Source organism: Nerophis ophidion, linkage group LG14 (assembly GCF_033978795.1).
Source record: "Nerophis ophidion isolate RoL-2023_Sa linkage group LG14, RoL_Noph_v1.0, whole genome shotgun sequence".
NCBI classification, from domain to species: Eukaryota; Metazoa; Chordata; class Actinopteri; order Syngnathiformes; family Syngnathidae; genus Nerophis; species Nerophis ophidion.
In genome coordinates, this window is record NC_084624.1 from 28,955,752 (window position 1) to 28,978,933 (window position 23,182).

At 38.6% G+C, this 23,182-nt stretch overlaps 1 protein-coding gene across 2 annotated transcripts; it reads left to right on the forward strand.

The window, feature by feature from the left end:
- The first annotated feature begins 69 nt into the window (after positions 1–69).
- Positions 70–19,582, forward strand: vps4b (vacuolar protein sorting 4 homolog B). 2 transcript variants are annotated; one of them, XM_061920321.1, is made up of 13 exons: positions 70–340; positions 3,675–3,786; positions 4,124–4,224; positions 9,045–9,156; positions 9,228–9,378; positions 9,469–9,527; positions 9,879–9,998; positions 10,076–10,232; positions 12,849–12,997; positions 15,150–15,231; positions 15,306–15,525; positions 15,604–15,744; positions 18,351–19,582. In XM_061920321.1, the coding sequence occupies exons 1-13, from the start codon at positions 320–322 to the stop codon at positions 18,450–18,452; spliced, it is 1,527 nt and encodes a 508-aa protein (XP_061776305.1). In that variant the 5' UTR covers positions 70–319; the 3' UTR covers positions 18,453–19,582. The 2 variants fall into 2 exon arrangements, with proteins under 2 accessions (XP_061776305.1, XP_061776306.1); XM_061920322.1 differs by lacking the exons at positions 70–340; positions 3,675–3,786; positions 4,124–4,224 and adding an exon at positions 7,086–7,316.
- Positions 19,583–23,182: the final 3,600 nt, after the last annotated feature.

The following is a 23,182-nucleotide window of genomic DNA, read 5'->3' on the forward strand; positions in this document are numbered from 1 at the left end:
TTGGTCAAGGGGCGTGACTGCATTAAGTTTTAGGTTTTAAATGTCACTTTTGAAACGAGAACTTGACTTACTCGATTTTACTTTGGTTGAGTGCTGCGTTTTGTGACATGAATAAATAACAATAAACTATAAACATGTTGCGTTCATGTGTTTCTTGTGGAGGAAAACACGATGACTCATTCACTGGCATGTGTTCCAGTCTGGAACTTTTTCGTGTCACGCTCCAACCAGGAACTTGCGTCTCGCTGTGTGACAGTGGGGACAATCAGGGTTTGGATTTTTTGGATTTTTTGTCTCTTGGGTCCCACTGGACTCCAACATGGAGCCCACCAATCTTCAGGTATGAAGAGGCCTTTATTAAATGGATGGAAACATTTTTTTCTTTTATGTCTTTCTGGAAACATACAAATAAGTATGATCCATTGTTACGTGTTATACTTGTACAAATGATCAACTATGTTGTGTTAAAGATCAAGAAGTCCGCGTTTGAATCATTAGAATCCATGTTAACTTGAACGTTCTCAAGCCTTCACTAATAACCATTGAACAAATCGCCATTCTTTCATTTACGGTAAACAAGCTGTTGGCAGCAGTGATTTTGTTTATGCTCTGTCAATAAGGGTGAAGTTGTTTGTTTTTAAATGACTGCATCGTTTAATGTCATTGTTGTTGTGGCTGCTGAACAGAACACTGGTGAATATTGTGTTATTGCAAGCGTTTGTCAATATTAATCAAATGATAGGTTTTGGTGGTCCTACATAAAGACATGCATATGTTAATGTGTAATTATTTCAAAGACAAGGCAAAAAGTTGGTGCATACAGTATTTGCGTACTGCAGGGCTATTTAACTGGGAAGCCAGGGACCAAATCCTGACACCATACAGGCCCCTGAGTTCAGTTCCAAACTTGGGAGACAAGTTTTTAGCAGCAAATTCCTACAAACCCTTACGTGTTAAAGTTGTATAGAGGAACTTATAGACCACGCTAAAGACATCGGCAGATCCTTGTATTGACATTTTAAAGGGGAACTGCACATATGCAGTACAGGCCAAAAGTTTGGACATATCTTAATGTGTTGTTTTATTTTTATGCCTATTAACATCATAGATTGTCACTGAAGGCATCAAAACTATGACACCTGTGAGGTGAAAACCCTTTCAAGTGACTACCTCTTGAAGCTCATGAGGGAATGCCACGAGGTTGCAAAACAGTAATCAGAGCAAAGGGTGGCTATTTTTAAGAAACATAACTCCACATGTGTTCATTTATAGTTTTGATGCATTCAGTGACAATCTACAATGTAAATAGTCATGAAAATAAAGAAAAATAAAGAAGGTCTGTTCAAACCTTTGGCCTGTACTGTATATGTTTTCTTTTTCAATGCATTTTAACTTGTAAATAAGTGCGAGCAAAAGTTTGTTTACAATGGAGCCCTTGGCAGTCGCTCTATTCTGCCAATAAAACACTTAAAAAACATCCAAACATTTCAATAAAAGTTGTGTATACTATAATTAAATACAGTATAAAATGTAGTATCAGGCACATTCATGTACATGCAATATTTACGCATTTTGCTCATTTTAAGCATACGGCAGTGCATTAATTTCGCATCGAATCACCCCATCCACTTTTTCTTTTAACAACTTCAGTGATTTCTACTCACTGCAGACATCATGACAGCCAACAAACATAATAAACATCACCTACTGTATAATGTCTGCTTTCACTGGGATACAGACTGTTAGGATGTTGATATATTCCCGTTTAGATGAAGAATTATTGATGATCCTCACGAAGAAAAAAGGAGCAAATACATGACGTGCATTCAAGTAAAACATTTAAAACATGTTCCTGGATGACATTGTGGCAATATACTGTATTTTCTGGACCATACGGCGCACCGGATTAATGGTCCATTATCGATCTTTTTTTCATATATGAGGCGCACCAGATTATAGTGCACAATAAAGGAGTCATATTATTATTATTATTATTATTATTATACATTTAAACACTTCCTTGTTGTCTACATAACATGTACTGGTGTCTCTTTGGTCAAAATGTTGCATATATTATGTTTTACATATCCTTCTCAAACCACTTTCTAACAGTCGCTTCCGGATGCCCGTTTTAAGGGGCTGTCTTATTATACGTCGCTCACCTTCAGCAGCGTCTTCTCCTTGTCCTCTTTGTTGTAGCGGTGTAGCGTGCAAGGACGGGCGTGGAAGAAGTGTTAAAATATGGAGCTAACTGTTTTAATGACATTCAGACATTACTTAAATCAATAACAGAGCAGCATCTTCTCATCTGGAAACAACAACAACGCAGGAAATGTGTCCCGTGAAAAACTGTCGACCAGAACTCCCTAAAAACTAAAGTTCCTTGGGTGAATGATGATAACTCACTACATCGGTATGTTTTAACGCTTTCATGGCGAGGTTACTGACGGATATAAGTAGGAACTTTACACTACTTTATATTAGAAATGGGGAGAATTAATGTCCCATAACAAGAAGAGAAGAGAAAAAGAGGAAACTTATCGACTACGGCATGGACTACAAAGGCGAACGCGCAATTTTTCAGGATTTATGCAAATCCCAAATACAGACCGGCAGGTAGCAGAAGGTAAGAAAAGTTGCTTTTGCATAATATTGCGAAACAAAATGCCAGATAATATATCTTACCTTTTACACACACCATAATAATACTTGTATGTTGAAGCACAGTACCATCCATCAAGTGGTGCGGCTTCTTAGCTTACCAAAGTCATACTAAAACATTTTAATCGATTTTTGAGCGATGTGTGTAATGTGCTCTATTTTCAATGGAACATATAAAATGTTGGTGTCATTTATTAATATTGCCAACATATTGCAGTCTATACGTATCTCTTATGCCATCTACTGGTCACACTTATTATTACACCATGTACCAAATAAAATTGCTTCGAGGTCGGTAAGCAAAACCAGAATTAATCCGTACATTAGGTGCAACGGGTTATAAGGCGCATTGTCGTGTTCTGAGAAAAAAATTATTTTTAAGCGCGCCTTATAGCCTCAAAAATAAGGACTATAATTGGATTTGTGTTTAAATTTTGGGGTATTTCTTAAATTAGTTTTAAATTAAGCAAGCAAGCAATAACCTGTGATTAATCATGATTAATCCTAATTTAAAGGTGTGATTAATCAGATTTGCAAAAATACAATTTGACAGCATTAATTTGCACATGCAATTACAACAATTTTTATGACGATTAGCCATGTATACAGTAATTGGTCATGTCTTAAATTTTTCCCTTGGCTTTTAAAACAGCATGAGAGTTGTGTGATTTCAGTTTATTTTATTTTCTTTTATGCATCTTATTTATTCATTCTTTTAAATTAAACGTTTCTTACACTTGACTGTCCTTAGTTTTAGCCTGCGTTTAATGTGTATTTTAATTACAGTGCAGCACGTTAATTGTTTTTTGAATTGTGCTATATAAATAAAGTGGATTGGTTTGGTCCAAATAAGTTAGCTAATTACTGTATATTAGTTAATATGCTTATAATAGATGGATTTCAATATGGGAACCTCTAATGCAATGTTTTATCAGTTTGGTTTACTGTTCATTGCATCACATGAGGTCTTGTTTTTATCATTCTGTCATGAAAACTTGGTTGTCCTGTTTCAGAAAGCTATAGCAGTGGCACAGAAGGCCGCACAGGAGGACGAGGTGGGCAACTACGAGGAGGCCATTCGCTCCTACAAACACGCCGTCAAGTACTTTTTACACATTTTACATCGTGAGTCACTACGCATCTGTGTCCATCTCTAATATTGCCTAATAAATTGTGTCTCTGTTGCACATGTGTCTCCGTCCTGGCTGCTCAAGACAATTGATGTCTAACTCTACCACATCAATACATTTTTACATATAAACAGTTAAAAATATTACAACGCTACTTTGAAAATGCAAGTTAACTTCATAAAAGTTTGACTCTGGAACTGAATAATTTGATTTGATTGTTTCCTATGGAAAAATTGCTTTGATATATGACCGAATCGGAGGTCAAAAAGACAGAGAAGAATGGGTGACATAGTTGAATTCCAATGAATGCAATGTCCTTCCTTCCTCTTTAGGTGAACCGCAGGGTAAAGATGGCAATCAGAAAATCAGAGAAAAATGTAAGGAGTACCTGGACCGAGCAGAAGAACTACAGGAGTACCTAGTGTATAAACAGGTTGTGAAGAATTATGGTTCTTGTGCAAATGTGGACATACAAAGTCTTCTTCTGTGTGGATTTAAAAGTTAAAGTATCACACAACACTGTAAAAAATTATCATTTGCAGGCCAAAAACATAAGAAGCAACATAACATAAGAGTTTAGTAGCCATAGATGGAACTATGGTAGTTTTTGTTTGTTTGTTTTTTTCACTTTAAATGTTTTTTATCAAATATATCAATTTAAGGGCTATTGTACTCTTACATTCACCAAGATATGATTGATAATTGTAAACCATTAAGTCTGGAGAATAATATTTTTGCCTTGAGAATAATAATGTTGACAAACATTTTAATGTTATAGTCGCTTTTTTGTTTTTGTTTTCTTTGTTTGTTTGTTTTTATAAGTTTATTTTGTTTCTTTTTTTTATGTTTATTTATACATTTCAACAATACATTAGATGACAAACAAACAAAATAGTTCAACAACAATATAAAACATTACAAAACATTATAGAAACAGTACAAAACAGGGCCAGGGGGTTGCAAATTCAACGCAACAAAATAGAATACAAAAAGAAACACAGATATATAATAAACCAGGTACAAAGCCACAGGCTTATTCAGGCCTATTTATTAGGTGGTGTGATACCAACCATCTTATTCTAAATGTGACCAAGACACAGGAAATGGTTTTGGATCCGAGGAATGTGACTGACCCTGAGCCAGTGGTCATCAAAAATCAGGAAATCACCCAGGTATCCTCATATATTTAGGGGTTCTTATTGATAATCTTCTCTGGTGGAAGACACATATTGACAAACTGTGCAATAGACTGCAACAGAGGCTATATTTTTTGCGAAGATTAAGATTGTACGGCGTAAGCAGCCACGTCATGATGATTTTCTACCGTGCCATTGTAGAGAGCATCATTAGATACGGGATCACCTCATGGTTTGGCAACCTAACCGTTAAGCTAAAAAATTGTCCGCTTCCGCCATCCTAGTCACTGCCGTTGTGTCCTTGGGCAAGACACTTTACCCACGTGCTCCCAGTGCCACCCACACTGGTTTAAATGTAACTTAGATATTGGGTTTCACTATGTAAAGCGCTTTGAGTCACTAGAGAAAAGCGCTATATAAATATAATTCACTTCACTTCACATCTATGAACAGGCAGTTAGGAAAAAAGCTAAGAAAATTTTTTCCAGTTCACAACACCCACTCTTCCCTTAATATGAAACCCTGCCATCAGGGAGAAGACTCCGGGTCCCACTATGCAAATCTAACCGCCTTAAATTATCATTTGTCCCAGGGTACTTTATCCATGAGCTCTAGTGCAATGCACACTGGTACTTTATCTTTATCTCCATACTGTAGATTTTATGCCTACATCAAAGTGCCACCTATGTCTATCAAGCTCCATGTTCTGATATTTAAATGTTAGTTGTCTGGTTGTGGTTGTGTTTTTGTTCTGTTGTTTTTGTGTATGTTAAGAAAGCAATGATGCATTGTGCCCAAGACAAATTTCCCCGCGGGGACAATAAAGTTGAACCTTGAACCTTGAGGCTCATTCAGATTCATTAAATAACTTAAATTTGGAACACTGCATCATCGTTTTCACAGCTTTTCTGTTGTTAGAGGTAGAGTGCGTTTTAAAGGCCTACTGAAACCCACTACTACCCACCACGCAGTCGGATAGTTTATATATCAATGATGAAATATTAACATTGCAACACATGCCAATACGGCCTTTTTAGTTTACTAAATTACAATTTTAAATTTCCCGGGAGTTTCGTCTTGAAAACGTTGTGTAATGATGACGTTTACGCAAGACGTCACGAGTTTTAAGGAAATATGAGCGCTGCACACACACACAGCTAAAAGTCGTCTGCTTTAACCGCATAATTACACATTATTTTGCAGATCTGTGTTGCTGAATCTTTTGCAATTTAGTCAATTAATATTGGAGAAGTCACAGTAGAAAGATGGAGTTGGGAAGCTTTAGCCTTTAGCCACACAAACACACGGTAATTCATTGTTTAAAATTCCTGTAGGTGAAACTTTACTATGGATCACAGCGCGGTCAAGCAAACATGAATCATGTCAACCAGCAGTTTTTGGTGAGAAAATTGTGGTAAAAAGTCGCTTCTTACCGGAGAAAAGCTGAGCTTGCGTCGTCCATAAAGCTGCCGTCGACTCCCCTGAGACATTGGCGTCAAGACACCCGTGGACTATCAGGTACTATTAAATTCACTAAAACACTAGCAACACAATAGAAAGATAAGGGATTTCCCAGAATTATCCTAGTAAATGTCTCTAAAAACATCGGGATCCGTCCCAATGCAATCGCGTTTTTTTTTAACTTGTTTTTTTTTAATCATTTTTTTTTTCTAGTCCGTCACTATCAATATCCTCAAACACAAATCTTTCATCCTCGCTCAAATTAATGGGGAAATTGTCGTTTTCTCGGTCCGAATAGCTGTTTTTGTCGGAGGCTCCCATTAAAAACAATGTGAATATGTGAGGAGCCATCAAACATTTGACGTCATCGTCTGCGACTTCCGGTAGAGGCAGGGCATTTCTCTTAACACCGAAAGTTGCGAACTTTATCGTGGATGTTCTCTACTAAACCCTTTCAGCAAAAATATGGCAATATCGCGAAATAATCAAATATGACACATAGAATGGACCTGCTATCCCCGTTTAAATAAGAAAATCTAATTTCAGTAGGCCTTTACAGTAAAGTTCAAAATCTTTTTTAAAGGCACAAAGACAGGTCGGGTATTGAGAAACTTACATTTATGAATATGGAACTATGGTAGTAGCTGTTTTAAAAACTGGTCTAGTGACGTACGCTCAAGAGGGCCTGCGTGGTGACGTCATCACATTCCCTGCGCGCAAGAAGACGCTTTTTCAATGCGGAAGTTGCCTCCTCGAAAGAAGTCGACTACAGGAACGAAAACAAGTCACGGAACAACTCGATTTACATGTTGACGACTCAGTTTGACGTCTTCGTGTTTTTAAAAGGCACTTTGTAAAGGTAATTTATCGTTTTTGGGAGAGAGCGGACATTCGATCAGCCCTCATGGCCGCCAACAATAATTTACAGGTAAGTGGAGGACAGACCCCGAAGCTGTTTCAACATATGACGATTAATACAAACACAACTGTGACATTTCACAACTCTGTCCGAATCTTAAACTGTGTTTGGGTTAATTACAGTTATCTAAATCAGGCAGATACTTGGGCTACTATCGAAAGAAGGAACGTTAGGTTAGCTGCTAGTTAGCCGCCTTAGCTCGCTTAGCCGTAGCTAACTTGGACAGCCGTTTAGGAAGTGACCTTTTAACACTCTAAATATGATCAAAAAAACCTATGTTTCTGTCTTACTTAGAGGCCAAACACCAATATTTTACAGTTTTACCCACCCGTGTGTTCTGATAGCACTGGCTTTTGTTGACAACGGCTAATGATAGTAGACTAGTAGCATGTTGTTCGGCCGGTTGCTGCTAATGCCACAAACAATACAGAGGAACTAAAACTGCGGTATTAACTAAATGCGCTAAAAATATTTGTTTGGATAGAAATGCGATATTAAAGCCTTGAACCAAAGGTAGTCAATAGGAAGTGGAAAGTGTATTACATGTCAGGTGCTGAGGCACCCCTACATTGGTGTCGTCACACAGCGCTTTGCATAACATGGGACACTAATAAAACAAATTCTGTTTAACTTACTTTCAAATAAAATTGTTTATAACATTAGTTTGCTGTTAGTAATAGAATTGTACAACTTTAAAATGAACGTCTCACAGTCGCGATCATAAGTTTACATACACTTGCAAAGAACATAATGTCATGGCTGTTTTGAGTTTCCAATATTTTCTACAACTCTTATTTTTTGTGATGGAGTGGTTGTAGCACATACTTGTTGGTCGCAAAAAACATTCATGCAGTTTGCTCGGTATTGTGGCCAAACAGCTCAATTTTTGTTTTATCTTACATCACATGGACAAGGATAAGAATTTCTGAAGGAAAGTTCTGTGTTTGGATGGGGAAAAAAGAGCTGTTTGGCCACAATACCCAGCAATATGTTTGGAGGATAAAAGGTGAGGCCTTTAATCCCAAGAACACCAACCCTACCGTCAAGCATGGTGGTGGTAGTATTATGCTCTGGGCCTGTTTTGCTGTCAATGGATGTGGTTCTTTAAATGGGACAATGGAAAAGGAGGATTACCTCCAAATTCTTCAGGACAACCTAAAATCATCAGCCCAGAGGTTGGGTCTTGGGCGCAGTTGGGTGTTCCAACAGGAAATTGACACCAAACACATGTCAAAAGTGGTAAAGGAATGGCTGAATCAAGCTAGAATTAAGGTTTTAAAATGGTCTTCCCAAAGTCCTGACTTAAATGTGTGGGCAATGCTGAAGAAACAAGTCCATGTCAGAAAACCAACAAATTCAGCTGAACTGCACCAATTTTGTCAAGAGGAATGGTCAAAAATTCAACCAGAAGCTTGCCAGAAGCTACCAAAAGCGCCTTATTGCAGTGAAACTTACCGAAGGACATGTAGCGAAATATTAACATTGCTGTATGTATACTTTTGACCCAGCAGATTTGGTCACATTTTCAGACGACCCACAATAATTTATTTAAAAAAAATATATATATTTTTTATGACCAACAAGCATGTGCTTCAATCACTCAATCACAAAAAAATAAGAGTTGTAGAAAGTATTGGAAACTCAAGACAGCCATGACATTATATTCTTTACAAGTTATTTTGATCACAACCGTATACGGCTTTATCTCACATGTTCTTCTATGATTTGTGACTTTAGAAAGCTATCGATCTTGCCAGCAAAGCAGCTCAAGAGGATAAAGCACAGAACTATGAGGAGGCTTTGCGAATGTACCAGGCTGCCGTACAGTACTTCCTCCATGTGGTCAAATGTAAGTCCCACAATTTCACGCTTATTTATCATCGAAAATGATAGTAACTTCTGAGTTGATTCCCCATACAGACGAAGCCCAAGGTGACAAGGCCAAACAGAGCATCCGAGCCAAATGTGCCGAATATTTGGATAGGGCAGAGAAGCTGAAAGAGTATCTCAAGAAGAAGGAGAAGGCTCCTCCTGCTAAGCCTGTCAAAGAGTCACAATCTGATGACAAAGGGTGCGTTTAAGGGCGGGGTAGTGACGTACTGCTCCTGTCTGGTTGTGCATAAAGTTCCCTTGTCTCTTTAATTCTGTTTGCGCTGTTTAGGAATGAAAGTGACGACGGTGATGACTCAGAGAAAAAGAAAATGCAGAATCAACTGTCAGGTTTGTGATTCACCTGTTCAAAGAATACCGGCATCTGAATAAGTTAGCTGATAGGGATGCAGCAACAAAAAATCCTGCATTAACAAAAATAAGAGTGCCAATTTTTGATTCTGTAAAAATCTGTGGATAATAAATGCAACAGTTAACGACCACCTTGTATAACAATAGTGACTCAAATGACTTATAATGCTGCACTGGGTTATGACGTGATACACTGTTATTGCACTTGTATACAATCTATTACATTCCATCTAGCGGGAAATCTCATATTTTGATGCTGTGCCCATTCTCGGGTGAGTGTATGTATTGATCACGGATGTCAATGTTGTGGTAATCTGTTTTTTTTTTCAGGTGCCATTGTTATGGAGAAACCAAACATCAAGTGGGATGATGTTGCTGGGCTAGAGGGAGCCAAGGAGGCCCTGAAAGAAGCTGTGATCCTTCCAATCAAATTCCCTCACCTATTTACAGGTACACCGTGTCACGGAACTAAAAGTCACTACTTTGTCAATTGTTAAGATCAAATTATCGTTTTGGTTAATTGACAGGAAAGAGAACTCCATGGAGAGGGATCTTGCTTTTTGGACCTCCGGGGACGGGAAAGTCTTACTTGGCTAAAGCTGTCGCTACAGAGGCAAACAATTCAACCTTCCTGTCAGTCTCTTCATCTGATCTCGTGTCCAAATGGTTGGGAGAGAGTGAAAAGTGAGTTCCATTTTACTAGCATATGATTTAAGCTGCTGCATAAAGTACTTAAAGGGGAAGTGCACTTTTTTTGGAATTTTGCCTTTTTATCATTCACAATCATGAGAGACAAGAAGACAAAAGTGTTTTTTTTTTACATTCTAACATGTGAAAATCGGTTAATTCTTGGTGGTTAGCAGTGCAGCTAATGGGAGTAATCAATTCTACCTCTAAATCACTTTAAAAATGCATTCAAAAACTGTCAATACTTTTACGTTCCGTAACTTGTATAATAACCAAACTGTAGTGACAGTTATTGTAAGAGCAAACACAAAGGAACTACTCAGAGGCATAGTGGTTAGAGTGTCCGCCCTGAGATCGGTAGGTCGTGAGTTCAAGTCCCGGCCGAGTCATACCAAAGACTATAAAAATGGGACCCATTACCTCCCTGCTTGGCACTCAGCATTAAGGGTTGGAATTGGGGGTTAAATCACCGTAAATGATTCCCGGGCGCGGAACCGCTGCTGCCCACTGCTCCCCTCACCTCCCAGGGGGTGATCAAGGGTGGTGGGTCAAATGCAGAGCATAATTTTGTCGCATCTAGTATGTGTGTGACAATCATTGGTACTTTAACTTTATTTTTGTAGCGTAGTAAAACATTGGTATGCTACGGTATCAGCCGTAAAAGTTAACTAGTGTAAGAGGTATGCTAGCTTCAACTTCAGTACGAAACGCGTTTGAGTTTGTAATGCACAACACAATGCGATAAGACACCAATCTGTCCTGATGGAAAAAATCAACAATTACATTACAGTATCTGTAAATTATTAGCCCACATTTCATGATTTGTTTGCACACTGCTAGACAGACAGCGTACGCTGTTTGTCATGACAAACGCATGACGTCCTGTGTGTATCACAATAAATATAAAGTGTAACTCATTCAATGGCCAGTTGTCTCTTTGGTCCAGCTGGCCAAAGATGATTTTTCCGGTTTATTTGGGTAAGCACTCAATTTATGTCGAAATGGTGTGGCTTCAAATTCCACATTTTGCAGCTTTGAGTCACTTTCATCTCACTCTCTAGGTATCCGTCTGCCACCAAATCTGACTCTTACTTCGTGCTGGCTTCTACAAGCAGTAGTTCATCCTACATATATTCAGATTTAAAAAGATAAGGTTGTGAATCCTCATTCGTCCAAAAATAGTCGTCTTTTTTGTTTGTTACCGAACCTGCCATGATTAGAAGACACACACGCCTTTGTTTCCGGAAGTAGGAACACACAGTTGTTGCCAGAAGTCAGAAGTGCGCTGATACTATGGCCGCAACTACCAAAGACGACACAAGAGATCATGTCCTCTGTATTTTTTTTTAAGTGACAGAAATAAGTTGATATTATTGACTTTGTGTGGCACATTGTGTGTGCTGTACTGTACAGCGCCTGTACATCACCATGCGGAAGAACATCTCACAAAGTACGATCTTTGGTCATGCACAACATCTGCTACGACACAATAAAGTCCACGTTTACTATAAACCTCATCCAATCTGAAATGTGCTGACAACATAATGTTAACATTAAATTGTACTGACAGAACTGATGTATGTTTCACATCAATGAAATTGATGTGAAACGCTGTCGGGAAAATACAGTTGTCATGTCAGCCAGAGATGCCCACCTGCCCTAAACTTAGCCGTGCATAAGTCTTCGCAATCCGTGGGGTGGGGCACTCTGTGCAAAGACGCACATTAAAATGTAAATTAAAGGATTTGAAGGCGCTTCATATAAAGTGTTACCCCAAGCGTACTCCTGGCCACATCGTGCTCTGTCACTGATAACAATATGGCAACAAATTTCCCATTGAGACTTACGGTAGCTCTCGTGGGGCCCGTTGATAATACCCAGTTGCCTAACAGAAGGTTGTGGGTTTGCTCCCCACTAATAGTTTAAAATATTGTAGGGTTCATAATTTTAGTTGTAATGTTAAAAAATTGTAATACGCTTAACTTCAGAAGCATATCAATAAAAAAGTGGACCGTTACAAAATCATGCTGATTTTCAAATATATTAGATAATATAACATGAAATAGTTCTACCTCAATAAAAACTTTTGTTATTCTGGAAATTCATTGTGTTGCTGAAGGTGATATTGTTTATATAGTGCTGAGATACCTGTGCTTTCATCCTTTCAAAGCTTCTCTTGGACCACCAATTTTTGACCTTGGTATTTTTCAAATCCTAGTTACGGCCACGGCTGCTATGGAATATGAAATACTTGCGCAGAAGAATAGTTCCGGCAAGGGTTAAAATGATGAAAATACAGTAAATATTGTACATGTTGTTATGAAAATGTCTGTTACATTTTATATATATATATATATAATATATATATATATATATATATACTTGCATTGTGTATACAAAACATTGATAGAGGGCTTTGAAAGCTATAACGGTGACTCCCATTAGCCGCATCGCCCAAATGTTTTTTTTATCATTAAATTCCTCCCCCAAAGAGACATGTTCTTTTCTCTCAAAATGATTATGAACGGTAAAAAAAAAACAGAACAAAAAGTGGAGATTCCTATTTGAAGGGGTATGATCAGTTCATATAAAAGCTTTGTCTATGCCTTTCAGGTTGGTCAAGAATCTGTTCGCCCTAGCCAGAGAACACAGGCCCTCCATCATCTTCATTGACGAAATTGACTCCCTGTGTGGCTCCAGAAGTGAGAACGAGAGTGAGGCGGCGCGTCGTATTAAGACAGAGTTCCTGGTCCAGATGCAAGGTAGACGTGATGGCTGCGACCGTTTTAATTGCTGCTGTTCTGCGTAAACAATTAGATCGGCTGAGTCGTTACACATGGACGGGTTACAATGACTGCGATTGGTCTGTGCATTTTTTTTGTGCATACATTTATCGTCATTACCAAACGTTGGTTAAAGCAAGACTAGCTTAAATGGACCTAAAAGTTGTGCAGGTAAAATTGCAAGCATTTGTCATTAATTGTCAAATGATAGGTTTTGGTCCTGTTATAAAGACATTAGTGATTTAACTATATCAAAATCTCACGGTATGATATTAGATTATTAAGGCCACGGTATGACATTATTGTGGTACGTCAAAAAAAAGATGCCATAGTGCGGGGGTCGGCAACCCGCAGCTCTGGAGCGGCTCTTTAGCGCCGCCCTAGTGGCTCTCTGGAGCTTTTTCAAAAATGTATGAAAAATGGAAAAAGATGGAGGGGGACAAAACATATTTTTTGTTTTAATATGGTTTCTGTAGGAGGACAAACATGACACAAACCTCCCTAATTGTTATAAAGAACACTGTTTGTATTAAACGTGCCTCACTGATTCGAGTATTTGGCGAGCGCCGTTTTGTCCTACTAATTTTGGCGGTCCTTGAACTCACCGTAGTTTGTGTACATGTATAACGTTCTCATTTTCTAAGACGTGTTTTATGCCACTTATTTTTCTGTCTCATGTTGTCCACCACATTTTCAATGTTGTTCGTGAATGCACAAAGGTGAGTTTTGTTGATGTTATTGACTTGTGTGGAGTGCTAATCAGACATATTTGCAAGCTAATCGATGCTAACATGCTATTTAGGCTAGCTGTATGTATATATTGCATCATTATGCCTCATTTGCAGGTATATTTGAGCTCATTTGGTTTCCTTTAAGTCCTCTATCTGTATGTAATATGGCTTTTCATTTTTTGCAGCTACAGACTGGTTTGTTTTTGTATTTTTGGTCCAATATGGCTCTTTCAACATTTTAGGTTGCCGACCCCTGCCATAGTATGTAAAATGAAGTGGCACGAATGTTTAGGATAAACTCACTTACTGTAGTTAATCACAAATATAAAGTTTGAATGTTCTAATCATGTTTTACTACAAACAAGTATTTATAAGTGGTAATGATTATGCAGTAACATCTACTGTTTCACGCAAACATTTTAAAGAATAGCTTACTGTTGATGTCTTTGAAGTAGCAACAGCGTTACAAGTGTAAAACAATCATGTTCACTTCAGTGTCTTTCAACTTTTACTTTGTGAGAAGCTGTGTCTTCTACAGTAGACATTTTATATCAGTTTTGAATATGCTGTTTCCAAGAAATGTTAACTAACAATTTATTGTTTAACAATGTAAAAAATATATTTTCTAGGTCACCGTTTATGAGGTGGCGACTTCTCCAGGGTGTACCCGGCCTTCCGTCGGAGTTAAAGTTAAAGTACCAATGATTGTCACACACACACTAGGTGTGGTGAAATTTGTCCTCTGCATTTGACCCATCCCCTTGATCACCTCCTGGGAAGTGAGAGGAGCAGTGCAGCTGTGTAGGCTAGGGTAAAAAATGGGTTAATTGATTTATCAAGTAGCTTCTCAGTTTGCTCGTATTTCCCAGGGTGTACAGTATATGTTGGTGTTTTGCAGCTGACTCTCACATTGGAATCGCTCGAGTACTGCAGAACGCCGTTTCTTGCCTCCGCCAAAGAGGTTGTTTTCGCCAGGATTTGTTTGATAGCACGATAACTCAAACAGTTATTATCACAACATGTTAACAATGACGTCCTATCTGACCACTAAATCTCAGGGGAAGAAAAATGCTGCTGCAGCTCTATAAATAGATGCAAACTTTACAAGGTTTGCACTTAACAACCTCACCTGATGTCAGAGCAGAAATGCTTGTTTTATTTATATGGTACAAATGGTTTAGTTTATTATGCACATGCCTTACAAAAAAATAGGAACAGGTTGTGTGATTTGAATTGGGGTTTTTTTTTTTTTTTTTTTTTGCTCAGATTTAAAAAATACAGGTTTTGTGTGTTTATAAACAAGATATTGGACTGCCCTTTATGATTAAAATCAATATTTATGATAGTGTAGAGTGATGTCCCACTTATAGGTGACAATATAATTTTTGTTTTACTTCTAGGTGTTGGGAATGACAATGAAGGCGTGCTGGTGCTCGGTGCGACAAACATTCCATGGACCCTAGACTCTGCTATCAGAAGAAGGTACTGACTGTTACTCAGTTGAATTTGCAGTGTTGTCCAGTCGTGTTTCACCTGTAGTCTTTCAATTGCCTCAGATTTGAGAAAAGGATCTACATTCCGCTGCCGGAAGAACATGCGCGCACATTCATGTTCAAGCTCCACCTGGGTTCCACCCCCACCAGTCTCGCCGAATCCGACTTCATCACACTGGGCAAGAAAACAGATGGCTACTCGGGTGCAGATATTAGTATTATCGTGAGAGACGCGCTAATGCAGCCAGTTAGAAAGGTCCAGGCAGCCACTCACTTTAAAAGGGTAAGTTGTGTTTATCAGTTCAATAACAGTTCCAGGCTTTATGTGCTCAGGATTCATTGTCAAATTCTGGGTTCCAAGGTGAACGGGCCTTCGAGAGACGACCCCGGAATTGTTGTACATGACTTCTTGACTCCTTGTTCACCGGGAGACCCCAATGCTATTGAAATGACTTGGATGGATGTGCCTGGAGAAAAGCTTTTGGAACCTGTAGTTTGCATGGTAAGGAACCTTAACCATATCTTTAGTGGTGTAACAGTATTGTAGATATTGCGGTTTTGAAGTCTTCCCAATAATCTTTTGATATGTGACCCTATCAAAGAAAAACTCTGTGTGTAGTTTTTTGGGGCACTTTAGCATAGGTCAGGTCTGAAAATAAACTGTATCTCCCAGAATCCTCTGCGCATCATAAGCAGGAAGTGAAGTGTTTGTAGTCGATGAGAGAAAGTGTTTTTTTGGACATTTCCTGAAAAATGTCATCAAAATCTGTCTATAACTGAGTTATATTGCCAAAAACTGTCTGCGTTCTGCAAGCGCACCACTTTCGTTCTGAGCGTTTCTAAGGTGACACAGCCAGCCAGTCAAATTGCAGTACACGGTGGGAAATCATAAAAAAAAAATTCTGCGCGGAAAATAGGAGTAAACTAAAAAAGTACAATCCATCCATCCATTTTTCAACCGCTTGTATTTCTCGATGTCGCAAGGTGCCTGGAGCGACATAAACCATCACCCACAAAATATATTTGAAGCCTGCAAAGCTAAACATCAGTTTGTGAAGTATTTACATTATTAAAAGTTACATTTTTAGTTGCCTTTTCTTGGAAACCGCATTTTCCAAACTGATTTAAACATGTTCACTGTCGAGGACACTGCTTCTCAAAGTAACAGTTGAAAGACACCAAAGTGAACAGTATTCTTTTACACTGGGTGTTTACATTGTCACTTTACATTTACATTTTTTTTTTATATTTGCTTGAAACTGTAGATGTTAGGACACAATTTTTGAATTTAAAAATACTTGTTTTGTAGTAATAAATATGATTACCGATACAACATTTGAGCATTAGGTTTGTGTTCAAATACAGTAAATGTGTTTATCCTAAACATTCCTGACACTCATTTTACACGCTGCAACATTTTTAAGTCCTTATTTGAGGGGGGAAATACAATCCCCGTTTCTATATGAGTTGGGAAATTGTGTTAGATGTAAATATAAACGGAATACAATGATTTGCAAATAATTTTCAACCCATATTCAGTTGAATATGCTACAAAGACAACATATTTGATGTTCAAACTGAGAAACATTTTTTTTTTTTTCAAATAATCATTAACTTTAGAATTTGATGCCAGCAACACGTGACAAAGTTGGGAAAGGTGGCAAGAAAAACTGATAAAGTTGAGAAATTCTCATCAAACACTTATTTGGAACATCCCACAGGTGTGCAGGCTAATTGGGAAAAGGTGGGTGCCACTATTGGGTATAAAAGCAGCTTCCATGAAATGCTAAGTTATTCACAAACAAGGATGGGGCGAGGGTCACCAATTTGTAAGCAATTTTAGAACAACATTTCTCAACGAGCTATTGCAAGGAATTTAGGGATTTTACCATCTACGGTCCGTAAAATCATTAAAAGGTTTAAAGAATCTGGAGAAATCACTGCACATAAGCGATGATATTAAGGACCTTTGATCCCTCAGTTGGTACTGCATCAAAAACAGACATCAGTGTGTAAAGGATATCACCACATGGGCTCAGAAACACTTCATAAAACCACTGTCAGTAACTAGAGTTGGTTGCTACATCTGTAAGTGCAAGTTAAAACTCTGCTATGCAAAGCAAAACCCATTTATCAACAACACCAAGAATCGCCGCTGGCTTCGCTGGGCCCGAGCTCATCTAAGATGGACTGATGCAAAGTGGTCTGACAAGTCCACATTTCAAATTATATTTGGAAACTGTGGACGTGGTATCCCCGGAACAAAGAGGAAAATAACCATCCGGATTGTTATAGGCGCAAAGTTCAAAAGCCAGCATATGTGATGGTATGGGGGTGTATTAGTGCCCAAAGCATGGGTAATTTACACATCTGTGAAGGCACCATTAATGCTGAATGGTCCATACAGGTTTTGGACCACATATGTTGTCATCCAAGCAATGTTATCATGGACGCCCCTGCTTATTTCAGCAAAACAATGCCAAGCCACGAGTTACAACAGCGTGGTTTCGTAGTAAAAGAGTGCGGGTACTTTCCTGGCCCGCCTGCAGTCCAGACCTGTCTCCCATCGAAAATGTGTGGCGCATTATGAAGCGTAAAATACGACAGCGCAGACTCCGGACTGTTGAACAACTAAAGCTCTACATAAAACAAGAATGGTAAAGAATTCCACTTTCAAAGCTCCAACAATTAGTTTCCTCAGTTCCCAAACGTTTATTGAGTGTTGTTAAAAGAAAAGGTGATGTAACACAGTGGTGAACATGCCCTTTCCCAACTACTTTGGCACATGTTGCAGACATGAAATTCTAAGTTAATTATTATTTGCAAAAAAAGAAAAAAGTTTATGAGTTTGAACATCAAATATCTTGTCTTTGTAATGCATTCCACTGAATATGGGTTGAAAATGATTTGCAAATCCTTGTATTCCGTTTATATTTACATCCAACACAATTTCCCAACTCATATGGAAACAGGGTTTGTATACCAAAATAATGTCGTACCATGGCCTTAATACTGTGATAATATTGTGCCGTGAGATTTTGATATTGTTACATCCGTAATATTTATGCTGATGAAATATTGTGTAATAACTCTTTTTTTTCTTTGCAGTCGGACATGTTGAGGTCTTTGACCAGCACCAAGCCAACTGTCAATGAACAAGATCTGGTAAAATTGACAAAATTCACAGAGGACTTTGGACAGGAAGGCTAGTTTCATCAATGCTGAACTGGGCCAAACCAAAGCAAAATCATTGCAATGTTATATTTACTGTTTGTTCTTTTGTGTATCATCTTAACAACTCACCAGTCCTTGAGTTTAGTGTTCCTGCAACTTTTTCATACTCCCTTCCCCCACACCCACCCACTGTAATTACCACAAAACAACTTCTTTAGTTAGAGTCATAACATTATACGGATCTTAGAAGAATTATGGATTTATGCACTAAAGTTGTTGGCAAAATACCAAGGCTACCTACAGTTATTGTCACTATACCAATACATGTCAAATATGATCTATTTTGTATTAATAGCAACAAGCATTTTATATGATATACTGTATTTTCTGGAACGTATCATTCATAGGCTGGGGGAGTCTAGCAGCATGAGTATATACAATTTCTTGTAATATGTGTGCATAGTCTCAAGGTGGTAGGTATACTATAGGGATTTAAGACTTTTTTGAAAACGCTAGGTGAGAGCTACATTAGAAACTGCCACTGCTGTAGATTCCTGTCTTCTCCTCTCACAACAAATGTATCGTGTCCGTTACAACTATTAGGAAGGGATCACCACAGGTGCCAGACCAGCATTATTTGTAATACATTTAAGGACTCGACAGCCCTGCTTGTCTTTTTATTACGTTCCACTGGACATGTTTCATGTTTTTATCAACAGGAACAAATGCTGGTAATTACCCGCTAAAAAGCCTTACACAAATACAATGTTGTGCATTTTGATGTAATAAGCTGAAGTTGGCGTGCCTATTTAGTACATCTTCAATTAAAAATGACACCATGCATCCTGTGCCTTCTGGATAAGCTGCGATGTTTATTTTTTTAATCAATTTGCTCTCAGTGCTTTCAAAAGCGCATGGTCACTACAAATAGAAAACATCAGTTCTACTTGCGCAGTTCATGTATGCTCTCATAAGTAATGTACAACTCTTGTTCCTACAGTGTGCAAACTTTCTTTGTGTTTTGATGGGGGAAATTTTCACTGTAAAGATTATTTACAATTAGCAAACTTGATTTTGTTTTTGTCTTCAAGAGGTCAACTTTGTGTGTTGTACTTCTGTGTTTTCGTTTCTGAAATGTAAATAAAAAATACATAAGTTAAAAAAAATGCACGTTTTATTTGTGTTAGGTTTATTGTGTTAAACTGTTTTTCCACTCATTCTGGTTTTGTTTTTTTTAAATTGAATGTTTTTTTTTTTTCCAAAACCTTTGTTTATAACATGGGTGTCAAACTCTGGCCCGCGGGCCAAATTTGGCCCGCCGTGTAATTTTATTTGGCCCTTGGGGCAATATCAAAATAACATTAGAGCTGGCCCGCCGGTATTATACAGCATTCATTGCTAATACTCATACTTGCCAACCCTCCCGAATTTCACTGTCTTTTCCGAAAAACATTCTCCCGATATCCACCCGGACAACAATATTGGGGGCGTTCCTTAAAGGCACTGCCTTCAGCGCCCTCTACAACCTGTCGTCATTTCCGCTTTTCCTCCATACAAACAGCGTGCCGGCCCAGTCACATAATATATGCGGCTTCTACACACAGGTATGTGAATGCAATGCATACTTGGTCAACAGCCATACAGGTCACACTGAGGGTGGCCATATAAACAACTTTAACACTGTAACAAATATGGGCCACACTGTGAACCCACACCAAAAAAGAATGACAAACACATTTCGGGAGAACATCCGCACCGTAACACAACATAAACACAACAGAACAAATACCCAGAATCCCTTGCAGCAATAACTCTTCCGGGACGCTACAATATAAACCCCCCGCTATCAACAACCCCCCAACCCCCCATTTATTTTTAAATTTATTAGCCTGTGGAAAAAGTTAATGTTGATTTTTATCTCAGAAGGCTGCAAATAGAAAAGAGGCATTACATTTTTTTTTATCAAAATTGTATTTAATATGCCTTTAATGTTTTTTCGTTTGTTTTTTGAAAGTTGATTTTGCACTATTAAGTTATATAAGCGTTGCTTGTTCCATATTCAGTGTTAGAGCAAATCAGTGTAGCAAACTGAGCAATAATTATTGATATTTTATTATTATTATTATTTGAAACTGGATTTTGCATGTCACTATAAAGTTATGTAAGCCTTGCTTGTTTAATATTTAATGCAAAAGTTGTCCGGGTCCCTTTTAAAAGGTTAATTTGTTGAACCTTGGCCTGCGGCTTTGTTCAGTTTGAAATTTTGGCCCACTCTGTATTTGAGTTCGACACCACTGGTTTATAATATTCAGCATTTACATACAATCAAATAAATAATAATTAAAACAAGTACAGAAACAGTACAAAACATGGTTGTACAGTCAATAACGCAACTAAAGAATGCAATGTGTGTGTGTGTGTGTGTGTGTGTGTGTGTGTGTGTGTGTGTGTGTGTGAAGCCATAAACACACAAGTTCCGTAAATAATCCAAATTTGGAGCACAGCCTCATAGTTTTCAAAAGCTGTTTGGTTGTTAGAGGTAGAACATGTTTTAAAATAAACTTCTAATTCTTGTATGTGTGTGTGTTTATATATATATATATATATCAATCAATCAATGTTTACTTATATAGCCCTAAATCACTAGTGTCTCAAAGGGCTGCACAGACCACCACGACATCCTCGGTAGGCCCACATAAGGGCAAGGAAAACTCACACCCAGTGGGACATTGGTGACAATAATGACCCAGTGGGACGTCGGTGACAATGATGACTATGAGAACCTTAGAGAGGAGGAAAGCAATGGATGTCGAGCGGGTCCAACATGATACTGTGAAAGTTCAATCCACAATGGATCCAACACAGTCGCGAGAGTCCAGTCCAAAGCGGATCCAACGCAGCAGCGAGAGTCCCGTTCACAGCGGAGCCAGCAGGAAACCATCCCAAGCGGAGGCGGATCAGCAGCGCAGAGATGTCCCCAGCCGATACACAGGCGAGCAGTCCATGGCCACCGGATCGGACCGGACCCTCTCCACAAGGGAGAGTGGGACATAGAAGAAAAAGAAAAGAAACGGCAGATCAACTGGTCTAAAAAGGGAGTCTATTTAAAGGCTAGAGTATACAAATGAGTTTTAAGGTGAGACTTAAATGCTTCTACTGACGTGGCATCTCGAACTGTTACGGGGAGGGTATTCCAGTGTACTGGAGCCCGAACGGAAAACGCTCTATAGCCCGCAGACTTTTTTTGGGCTTTGGGAATCACTAATAAGCCGGAGTCCTTTGAACGCAGATTTCTTGCCGGGACATATGGTACAACACAATCGGCAAGATAGGCTGGAGCTAGACCGTGTAGTATTTTATACGTAAGTAGTAAAACCTTAAAGTCACATCTTAAGTGCACAGGAAGCCAGTGCAGGTGAGCCAGTACAGGCGTAATGTGATCAAACTTTCTTGTTCTTGTCAAAAGTCTAGCAGCCGCATTTTGTACCGACTGTAATCTTTTAATGCTAGACATGGGGAGACCCGAAAATAATACGTTACAGTAGTCGAGGCGAGACGTAACAAACGCATGGATAATGATCTCAGCGTCTTTAGTGGACAGAATGGAGCGAATTTTAGCGATGTTACGGAGATGAAAGAAGGCCGTTTTAGTAACGCTTTTAATGTGTGCCTCAAAGGAGAGAGTTGGGTCAAAGATAATACCCAAATTCTTTACCGTGTCGCCTTGTATAATTGTTTGGTTGTCAAATGTTAGAGTTGTATTATTAAATAGAGTTCGGTGTCTAGCAGGACCGATAATCAGCATTTCCGTTTTTTTGGCGTTGAGTTGCAAAAAGTTAGCGGACATCCATTGTTTAATTTCATTAAGACACGCCTCCAGCTGACTACAATCCGGCATGTTGGTCAGCTTTAGGGGCATGTAGAGTTGGGTGTCATCAGCATAACAGTGAAAGCTAATACCGTATTTGCGGATGATGTCACCTAGTGGCAGCATGTAGATGCTGAAGAGTGCAGGGCCAAGGACCGAACCCTGGGGAACTCCACACGTTACCTTAACGTAGTCCGAGGTCACATTGTTATGGGAGACACACTGCATCCTATTAGTAAGATAAGAGTTAAACCAAGACAGGGCTAAGTCTGACATACCAATTCGTGTTTTGATACGTTCTAATAAAATATTATGATCGACGGTATCGAAAGCAGCGCTAAGATCGAGGAGCAGCAACATAGATGACGCATCAGAATCCATCGTTAGCAATAGATCATTAGTCATTTTTGCGAGGGCTGTCATATATGTATATATATATATATATATATATATATATATATATATAGATATGTGTGTGTAGGAAAAATCACAAGACTACTTCATCTCTACAGAACTGTTTCATGAGGGGTTCCCTCAATCGTCAGGAGACTTTTTTGAGAGAACCGCTCATGAAACAGTTCTGTAAAGATGAAGTAGTCTTGTGATTTTCCCCACACATACATATATTGCGCTCTACCACGGTATCGAACACTATTCTCTGGATAATCTAATTAAGACAAATAAAAAAGGTAAAATTCATTTTCAAATTGTTTCTCATACTGTGTAAATCCAAATAGCACATCTTTAAAACAAAGCACACATTTGTCACGTCTATTATCCAGGATGAAACGACATATGCCCCCTGCCATGGTGTTCGAGTGCTTTCAACTCTAGTGTTTTTCTTTATTGCTGTTGCTTGGGCACGGTGACGCCACGGGCGGAAGTGAAACTCTTGCTT